The sequence below is a fragment of the Myxocyprinus asiaticus genome, chromosome 25 (assembly GCF_019703515.2).
Source record: "Myxocyprinus asiaticus isolate MX2 ecotype Aquarium Trade chromosome 25, UBuf_Myxa_2, whole genome shotgun sequence".
Lineage (NCBI taxonomy): Eukaryota > Metazoa > Chordata > Actinopteri > Cypriniformes > Catostomidae > Myxocyprinus > Myxocyprinus asiaticus.
Window position 1 is genome coordinate 44671658 of NC_059368.1, and position 10843 is coordinate 44682500.

At 36.3% G+C, this 10843-nt stretch overlaps 1 protein-coding gene across 6 annotated transcripts in view; it reads right to left on the reverse strand.

Moving 5' to 3' along the window:
• LOC127415775 (receptor-type tyrosine-protein phosphatase kappa-like) overlaps positions 1-10843 on the reverse strand; it is a 300986-nt gene that overhangs the window by 65443 nt on the left and 224700 nt on the right. For all 6 annotated transcript variants that reach the window (XM_051654679.1, XM_051654680.1, XM_051654681.1 and 3 more), the window contains one exon: positions 6248-6547. In XM_051654679.1, the coding sequence (XP_051510639.1) occupies positions 6248-6547 (300 nt within the window). The remainder of the gene's footprint in view (positions 1-6247; positions 6548-10843) is intronic.

Sequence of the window (10843 nt, forward strand, 5' to 3'; positions counted from 1 at the left end):
GAACGTTATTAACCGTTCTTTTATTTTGTTCTAACTGGTAACCATTTGGAGACAAATGCAAAAATACAGTTTTTCTCAGAATGAACTGAAATGAATAACAGTTATTTTTAAGTCCTTGGTTTTAACACAAATGATGTTGCTCCACTCCACCATATTCAATAAAAAGAAAAGTCGTTTTTCAATCTTGATAAACTTTGCGACCCCCAAATAGTTTTCCTGAAGGAGTGCCCTCAGCCCCATTGTACCCTTCAAACACATGGGAGAGCTAACACTTCTGTTCATCAGTCAAATGTGGTATGAATGTGGTAAGTGGCGACATCACCCTGTCGTTAAGCCACAAAAACAAAAAATGATAAATTCACAATGAGACCTTATGTTTTTGTAGCAGTATTTCAAAGAGAGACTGATTAGTATATGATGCTGCATGACACAATGATGAATACACAAGAGGGAAACAGCAAAATAATTCCTTTGTCATTAAAAAAAAAAAAAATGTCGAAGTTAATTTTGTAACCTGGTTCGGAGGCTGCACACATCACAAGATAAAGCTCCCTAAATCATTCTGAAGGCAAAAAAGGGCCAACAACAACAAAAAAGGGAAAGGGGTGGAAATGATACACTGGTTTCAAAGTGTCAATTTATCAAAACAGGAAAATGCTAGCTCCAAAAGTAATTTGCACACATGCCGATGAAAACATACTGTTTTGACTTCGTTCAGCCCATGGAGCTGCTGACAGTGGCCTTTATTTCGCTGTAACCCTGTTTGCGTAAGCTGTCTGACAGAAAGTTCAGGAAGTGATGAGCATGTCCCAAAAGTGTCAAGACATCACATCAGCATCTAACCCACTTATCACTGTCAGGTGTGTGTTTGTAAAATTGTGCAATATATTCCTGGCTTAATCCTTATTTCTCATTCTTATTTTGCTCATCTTCTGAATAAAAAAAGAAAAAGATATTTTTATAAATTTTTGATGTTTTCAGTTTTTATCTAGATTTCTCTGTGGGAGACGGAACGTGAAGGGGCTTGATCAACTGTCAACAGATGCACATAATTATGTAAACATTTAAAAAATGGGCCAACTTGATCATTTGGGAATATTTTCAGATACCTGTTCCTGCAACATTTCTGGATGAGATTTGAGAGTTGACTGGTTATCTGATCTGAAGTAAGCGGCACCTATATCAACACTGGTCAAACATGAACTAACATTGCACTAATTATTGTTCCAGTATTTTGTTATAGACTACACTATAAAAAGAAAGAAAGAAAGAAATACATTAAAAAAAAAAGGTTACATTTATGGCAAAATACCAGAAAATTGCCAGAAAATTACCTTGAAACATTTGGTGACCATGTTTCAGGTTTTACAGTATGTAATTTTGATGCCTGTATGTTTTATGGTTCACTACGGTTTAGATTATTAAATGATATAAACTTGATTCACTTTATAATGTATTGTAAATCACCGTAGTAACTACAAAAGGCCACATGATGACAAAGTTTATCAAGAGTGACTTTTCCAAGAGTAATAATTAATACACATGTAGAGACAAACACGAACACAAAACACCATCAGAGTAACACATGTGACACCAAAATAATGCAATAAACATGAACTAAACTACATAAACACAGAACAACCCAATGTACATAACTGATATTAAAAATAAGAAGAAACATATCTATTCCCATAAAATATACTGAAATGTGTGATGGGTCACGTAGGGACTTCTGGGAACACCTGATTATTTATTTTTTTCACTTTAATTTTAAGAGCAGTTTACTGTAAAATTATGCATTCTCTAGTTAAATATAATATACATTTTTATCATTAATTATATGGTAAAATAATACTTTTATAATAATAAAATAATACTTTTACTGTGATATTTTTATTATATTCTTTTATTGTTAAAATTACAGATATTTTTTAATAGTAATAATAATAATAATTATAATAATAATACGTTTATTTTATATAGAGCCTTTCTACAAACTCAAGGTCGCTTTATATATATATACATATATATATATATATATATATATATATATATATATATATATATATATATATATATATATATATATATATATATATACACTGTATATAAATCTGTTCCAATCCAATCATGCTTTAAAGTTGATGTCACATCCAGATTAATCTGTTTTCCTATCATCATCATTGTCCTTAGTATGCGGTTATAATACTAATATATAATAAATATAACAATAATAATATTAATAATAATTATTATTATTTATATAGTGCCTTTCAAGGACCCAAGTACACTTCACAAAGCATATAAAAAAAAAAAAGAAAAAAAAAGAAACAATCACATTAAAAGAAACTGACGCTTGACAACGCAAAGGCAACGAGTAACAAACACATGACAAAGTAAATAAATATGTAAATAGCAAAGTATATTCAAAAATGTAAGCGGTATGATCAAAACAAAACATTTGTATAATAAAGAAAAAAACAGCAGTAGGAAATCACATGCAAATAAGTGAATTATGAGTTATGAAGAGCGTTTTCGAAAGTGGAGATTTAGAGTAAAAATTGACTTAAATATTGATCTGTTTATCACCCACACCTATCATATCACTTCTGAAGATATTGATTTAATCACTGGAGTCTTATGGATTACTTTTATAATAACTTTATGTGATTTTTGGAGCTATAAAGTTCTGATCATCATTCACTTGTATTGTATGGACCTACAGAGCTGAAATATTCTTCTAAAAATCTTCATAAATGTTCTGCAGAAGAAAGAAAGTCATACACATCTGGGATGGCATGAGGGTGAATAAATTATGAAAGAATTTGGCATATGTGTCTCTCAACCTCTCCGTGTTGGCATCTGTCTAATGTGATAAGCTGCTATTAAGTGACAGATGAATTCGTGCCAATATACAGTACTGTAGAGTTTGATTGGACGGATGGTCTTTTACGTCAACAACAAAAGATAATGGAAGTGTTTTCTCCTCATTTCTACACCGATCAGCTACAACATTAAAACAACCTGCCTAATATCGTGTAGTTCCCCTCATGCCACCAAAACTCCACAAGGCCTCTGAAGGTGTCCTGTGGTATCTGGTACCAAGACGTTAGCAGCAGATCCTTTAAGTCCTGTAAGTTGCGTGGTGGAGCCTCCATGGATCGGACTTATTGGTCCAGCATATCCCATAGATGCTCAATCGGACTCAGATCTGGGGAATTTGGAGGCCAAGTCAACACCTTGAACTCTTTGTCATGTTCCTCAAACCATTCCCGAACAATGTGTGCAGTGTGGCAGGGTGCATTATCCTGCTGAAACAGGCCACTGCCATCAGGGAATACCGTTGCCATGAAGGGGTGTACGTGGTCTGCAACAATCTTTAGGTAGGTTGTACGTGTCAAAGTAACATCCACATGAATGCCAGGACCCAAGGTTTCCCAGCAGAACATTGCCCAGAGGATCACACTGCCTCCGCCGGCCTGCCTTCTTCCCATAGTGCATACTGATGCCATCTGTTCCCCAGGTAAACGACGCACACGCACCCGCCATCCACATAATCTAAAAGAAAACGTGATTCATCATACCAGGCCACCTTATTCCATTGCTCCATGGTCCAGTTCTGACGCTCATGTGCTCATTGTAAGTACCTTTGGTGGTGGACAGGGGTCAGCATGGGCACTCTGACCGGTCTGCGGTTTTGCAGCCCCATATGCAGCAAGCTGCGATGCACTGTGTGTTCTGACATGTTTCTATCATGGCCAGCATTACGTTTTTCAGCAATTTGTGCTACAGTAGCTCTTACAGTGGATTAGATGAGACGGGCTAGCCTTAGCTCCCCACGCGCATCAATGAGCCTTGGGCGCCCATGACCCCGTCACCGGTTCACCGGTTGTCCTTCCTTGGACCACTTTTGGTAGGTACCTGCCGTTTTGGAGATGCTCTGACTCAGTCGTCTAGCCATCACAATTTGGTCCTTGTTAAAGACGCTCAGATCCTTACGCTTGCCCATTTTTCCTGCTTTCATCACATGAAATTCAAGAACTGACTGTTCACTTGCTGTTTAATATAACCCACCCCTTGACAGGTGCCATTGTAATGAGATAATAAATGTTATTCACTTCATCTGTCAGTGGTTTTAATGCTGTGGCTGATCAGTATATAAAAATTGTTCAGCCTATTTATTTTGCTATCTTTACTATGCACAATTAAATGGTGTGTACAGCTATGCTGTCCTAAAAGGGACCTAATTTTGGCCATAATCTAAGGCAGCATTGACTGCACTGTTCATAAGACTATCAAGGGGAGTGCTGATTATAAATATATGTGTGCTATGTATTGTATGCTAATTTGAGTATCACATTGTAGCTTCTTACATGTGCTTCTCTCAGGAGTGCTATTTGTGTTATTCACATTAGTGACCATTAATAAAGTTGCAGCTCATGCAAAGTGTCTCAAATCACTCAACTATGAGGTTCACTTTGTGCAAGGATGCTGCTTTAGAGAGAAGCTGCCTTTGTAGGCAGTAGATAGCGAGGCCACTCACTAGAGTTTGAAACCAGTGTTAATTTTACACAGTTTAAAAAAAAAAAAAAAAAAAAAAAATATATATATATATATATATATATATATATATATATATATATATATATTTGAGACAAAATTTTTGAATTTTGACAATTTTTCGTCAATAATTGATCAGGTCATATTCAAACATTTTATTAAATTATCAATTTATGAAATTAATTAATTAATGTTAATACATTTTCTAAATGATATAATTTTAGTAAACAAAAATAACACATTTTAATCGACAATAATGTGCAAAATAACAAAAGCATGTACCAAACTGTAACAGACCAAACTTTAACCAAATATTCAAACATTTTGAAAATGTATAAGCTACTTAAAATGATAAAAAACACATGTATCACGTAGGGGATAATGTACAGTCATCCAGTTGTTATCACAAAATATACCCCGACAGGGCAGTCAGGTTCCTGATGCGAAGTGGATGACTCTTGTGTCATCCTGAAGGAGTTTATTTTGCGATAACACCTGCCTGACTGTATATTATCCCGCTTATTACACAGCTGCTAACCAAATAAACAAATCCATGGATATTTTATATATAAATATTGATTTGCGTTGAAATTACGTAATTATGTGTGAAGAAATAAATCACTGAACATCTGAAATCAACATCCCGGACTTCTATTAGTGTTTATTCTGAAATTAATGAACATCCGTCTCCTCATTATCCAGCTTATTACAAGACTACTTGCCAAATAAATAAATAAATGCACATGAAACATTGATTTGAACTGAAATTATTTTATATCTTACTTGTAGAGATCACATAGTGATCTGAGAAGCAGGAAAGATGACTCACAATACCCGGATGAGCGGTCTGATACATGGATGTGCGGTTGTTACTGAGAAATATCAGACCACTAGATGGCACCATTGACCAATCAGAATCCAGTATTAAAGAGAGCCGTGCAATAAACATATTAAACTTAATCATCTTTGATATGTAATATTAAACAACATGAGAAAATGGTTGTGATAACTTCAGCTGAAATATTATCATATAATGAATATACTGAAGTATGAGCTATTTTTAGAAGTGACTCTGTTGTGAATTCCTCACATTTAGACATTTTAGGATATTGCCTTACATGTAGAGTGTTTTTAAGGAAACAGTGTATTCACAACTCAAGTTACACAATCTGACTAGCGCATCACTTAGTTCAAGATCACCTGTTCATTTGCTTCATTGAAAGTTGTAATATGACATTCATGTTGTGAATATAGTGATTTATGTAAAATATATAGGATGTGTTTGAGTGAGATAATTAACCCGTTTGTAAAGTTCATTATGCAGGTGTTAAGCGGGAAAATCCACAACTATGACTGGATTATTAACAGTAGTTCTTTCTAGATTTTTCTTCCTTAAAAAAACAAATAAAAAAAAAAAACATGTTAGTTCACTGTTAATATCTTGCAGTATTTTTCTCGTAATTTAGTTTAAATAAATTATCGCCATTTTTTTCAGGTCTCGTCTTCGTTATCGTTGACAAAATCAAAGAAACCTATGCCAATGCACATTTTGTCAGTAATTTCACACTGTTTGGTACAGAGTTATGATCTCCTGTTACTCCGCGTCCTTTGAACTAGTAATGAGTGTACTGTCAGTCTGGATGAAAGTTACATTTGTAATGCATGTGAGGGTGCACTGTTCTCGTACCGTCTTCCTCTGTCTGTATAACGGTCTCGTCACTCTCTTTTCGTCCCTCCGGGTTGGTGAGGATCATCTTCAGACTGACGTTGGTGTTGGGAGGCAAGTTGCCCACCACGTGTCGGGGGGCTTTGGGGTCCATCTCCAGGCAGTCAGCTTTGCTCTGGTTGGCTTTGTGGTAGTGATAACAGATGGTCACATTGAAGGTGTGACAGCGGGTGATGTTGTAGCCCAGCGACTCCCAGTCCACGGCAATAAAGCGCGCTTGAGTCTCAGCGATCTTCAGGTTCTTGGGGGTCCGCATGGGCTCTACGAGAGAAGATACATAGAGAGACAGGTTACAATTTTATTAATTTTTTTAACTAATTTTCATCATCCTCTGAAGAAAAAGTTTGCATATCTGAATGAAAACAAAATGTACTCGGGTCATCACATACTCGAAAAGGATAGTTCACTGATAAAATATAAATTCTGTTGTTCCAAAGTTTTCCAAAGACTTTCTTTCTTCTGAAGAAAACAAAAGGATATTTTAGGCAGAATGCGAGGCCAGGTCCACAATATTATGTTTTCATCTGAAAACGCATTAATTGTGCTATGTTTAACACCCTTATGTTGTTTTCCGGTCATTTTGACCCGGGCGACTTTTCTTTTTACAATTTTTTTTTTTTTTTACTTAAACTGGAATTAAATTCATTGACTTTGTTCTCATATGGTATCTGAAAACACACCAAAAAATTTGACCATTTTCTTTAAATGTTTTGGTTGTTGTTTTATTTAACTTTATTACACCTGTTGTGGCCATTGCAAATGAATGGTTTAGACTACAAACACACACACACACACACACACACACACACACACACACACACACACATACACACACACAATGTGTGTTGAGCACCCTTTTGTGCATCGTTGTCTTTCCAGCTACACTCTTTGAGGAATATTTCAAGAGTTACTAATCATATTATGTTGCGTTTGGGCTCATTTGAATCGGGATAGTCTGCTGTAAGTTACAATATGTCATTGTCTATGTTATATATGTGTTTCGGGTAGTAATAAGGAAAACCTTGACAAAAAGGCACTATGTTTATTATATTTATGTGTGTTTCATACACTAATACTCACTGCAGTTTGGTCTCTGAGTGAAATAAATTTCAATTAATTCTACTAATTGAGACCTTTCCAATGATATAAAACACATGGCTATCTCATCTTTTTTTATGGTTTTACCAACTTTGAATATAATTGTTGTGATAACAAATTTGCAAATGATTAGAATGAAACAGTTCTTATTTGCCAGCAAATTAAAAAGCATTATTTAGGAATTGGTCAGATCAGCTATATGCATTGTCCATTGTCCATGCAAGTCCAGATTCTAGGCTTTAAAACTACAACTATTTTGTTCAGATCAAGGAAGTGGTTATTAATTTATCATGTAATTATTATTATTATTTATGAGTATTTTCTTTCCACAGGGAGTGCCCCCCAATGGCCCGGTATCAGTTCAACGAATGCTTCTATCAAAAAAAAAATAATAATATACAGTATATATTTAAAATATATATATTTTTAAAAAGTCATAATTAAAAAAGAAGTTGATAAAAAGATCTAATGCAATATATTGTGATAATACATGCAATATGAGAGATTTACAGTGCATCCGGAAAGTTTTCACAACGCTTCACTTTTTCCACATTTTGTTATGTTACAGCCTTATTCCAAAATGGATTAAATTCATTATTTTCCTCAATATTCTACAAACAATACCCCATAATGACAACGTGAAAGAAGTTTGTTTGAAATCTTTGCAAATTTATTAAAAATAAAAAACGAAAAAATCACATGTACATAAGTATTCACAGCCTTTGCTCAGTACTTTGTTGAAGCACCTTTGGCACCAATTACAGCCTCAAGTCTTTTTGAGTATGATGCTACAAGCTTGGCACACCTATTTTTGGGCAGTTTCTCCCATTCTTCTTTGCAGGACCTCTCAAGCTCCATCAGGTTGGATGGGGATCGTCGGTGCACAGCCATTTTCAGATCTCTCCAGAGATGTTCAATTGGGTTCAAGTCTGGGCTCTGTCTGGGCCACTCAAGGACATTCACAGAGTTGTCCCATAGCCACTCCTTTGTTATCTTGGCTGCGTGCTTAGGGTTGTTGTCCTGTTGGAAGATGAACCTTCGCCCCAGTCTGAGGTCCAGAGCGCTCTGGAGCAGGTTTTCATCAAGGATGTCTCTGTACATTGCTGCATTCATCTTTCCCTCGATCCTGACTAGTCTCCCAGTTCATTCCACTGAAAAACATCCCCACAGCATGATGCTGCCACCACCATGCTTCACTGTAGGGATGGTATTGGCCAGGTGATGAGCGGTGCCTGGTTTCCTCCAGACATGATGCTTGCCATTCAGGCCAAAGAGTTCAATCTTTGTTTCTCATGGTCTGAGAGTCCTTCAGGTGCCTTTTGGCAAACTCCAGGCGGGCTGTCATGTGCCTTTTACTGAGGAGTGGCTTCCGTCTGGCCACTCTACCATATAGGCCTGATTGGTGGAGTGCTGCAGAGATGGTTGTTCTTCTGGAAGGTTCTCCTCTCTCCACAGAGAAATGCTGGAGCTCTGTCAGAGTGACCATCGGGTTCTTGGTCACCTCCCTGACTAAGGCCCTTCTCCCCCGATCGCTCAGTTTGGCCAGGCGGCCAGCTCTAGGAAGAGTCCTAGTGGTTCCAAACTTCTTCCATTTACGAATGATGGAGGCCACTGTGCTCATTGGGACCTTCAATGCTGCAGACATTTTTCTGTACCCTTCCCCAGATCTGTGCCTCGAAACAACCCTGTCTCGGAGGTCTACAGACAATTCCTTGGACTTCATGGCTTGGTTTGTGCTCTGACATGCACTGTTAACTGTGGGACCTTATATAGACAGGTGTGTGCCTTTCCAAATCATGTCCAATCAACTGAATTTACCACAGGTGGACTACAATCAAGTTGTAGAAACATCTCAAGGATGATCAGTGGAAACAGGATGCACCTGAGCTCAATTTTGAGTGTCATGGCAAAGGCTGTGAATACTTATGTATGTGATTTTTTTCGTTTTTTATTTTTAATAAATTTGCAAAGATTTCAAACAAACTTCATTCATGTTGTCATTATGGGGTATTGTTTGTAGAATATTGAGGAAATTAATGAATTTAATCCATTTTGAAATAAGGTTGTAACATAACAAAATGTGGAAAAAGTGAAGCGCTGTGAATACTTTCCGGATGCACTGTATAAACAATCTTATTGGGCCGGTAATTTTTGACCGGGAACACAAAAAGTGTTAGCACAAAATGAACACAACACATGGATTAAGCCTCTCATCCACACTAAAACTGTTTTCCTCCACCAAAAATGTTTAGAAAACGCTCGCCATTATGGCATAATTTGGAAAATGATGACATAAGATAACTGAAAAAGAAAAATGGTTTAGCTTGGATGTGGCCTTAGCCTCAGCCACCATTTACTTTCATTGTATGGGCTGCGTCACATTCTTCAAAATTTCTCCTCGCACTCAACAGAAGAAAGTAAAGTCATACGTATTTGGAACAACATGAGGGTGAGTGAGGGTTTGGGGGGGGTGGTTGAAATAATTTCATAAGCTCAAAGCCTAGTGTGACCTTACCACGCTAGTTACGGACACGTGAACCAAAAGCAGATATCTCATTGGTCATTGGCTTTTTCAGTGGACAAATAATATATTTATTTTACCTATCTTCTGAAAACAATTCAGATGAATATGCATGAATTATAAAAATTAAAGGAATGTTCAGTGTTCAGTACAAGTTAAGCTCAATCAACAGCATTTGTGGCATAATAGTGATTACCACAAAAATTTATTTTCATTTCATTTATTTATTAAGCACTTTTCAACAACACTTGTAGACCAAAGTGCAAAAAATTATTAAAACAAAATACAATTAAAACACCACTCAAAACACAACACACCAGAACCTGCTACTTAAAAGCCAAAGAAAACAAGTCATTTTTTAAATGAGCTTTAAAAATAGTGATAGCGGTGACGGCTCTAATTTCATGTGGCAAGCTGTTTCACAGCCTCGGACCTGCAACAGAAAAGGCTTGATCCCCTTTGAGTTTTAAGTTTGACCGCAGAATAGTAAGAAGTATCTTGTTTGTCGATCTTAATGATCTAGAAGACTGGTGAAAAGTGATGAGGTCAGAAACATAAGCAGGAGCCATTCCATGCACTGTTTTAAAAACATACAGCAGGACCTTATATTTTATCCTGAACTCAACCGGCAGCCACTGAAGCGAGGTCAATATTGGAGAAATATGGTCCACAATTTTGACTCGTCCCTCTATTTCTTAAAAAAAAAAGCAAAAATATGTGTTCCAGTGAGGCATTTACAATGGAAGGTAAATCCGCTAAGCAATTTTTTCACACTAAAATCATATTAACATGTAATGTTGGTCTTGTATCTATATTCCTGTATATATATTGCATTTTAGTGTTTATGGATTGGCCCCATTCACTTCCATTGTAAGTGCCTCACTGTAACGGCTTTTTTTTAATAATCAAGGGTCGAGTTAAAGTTGTTTTTGTGTAAT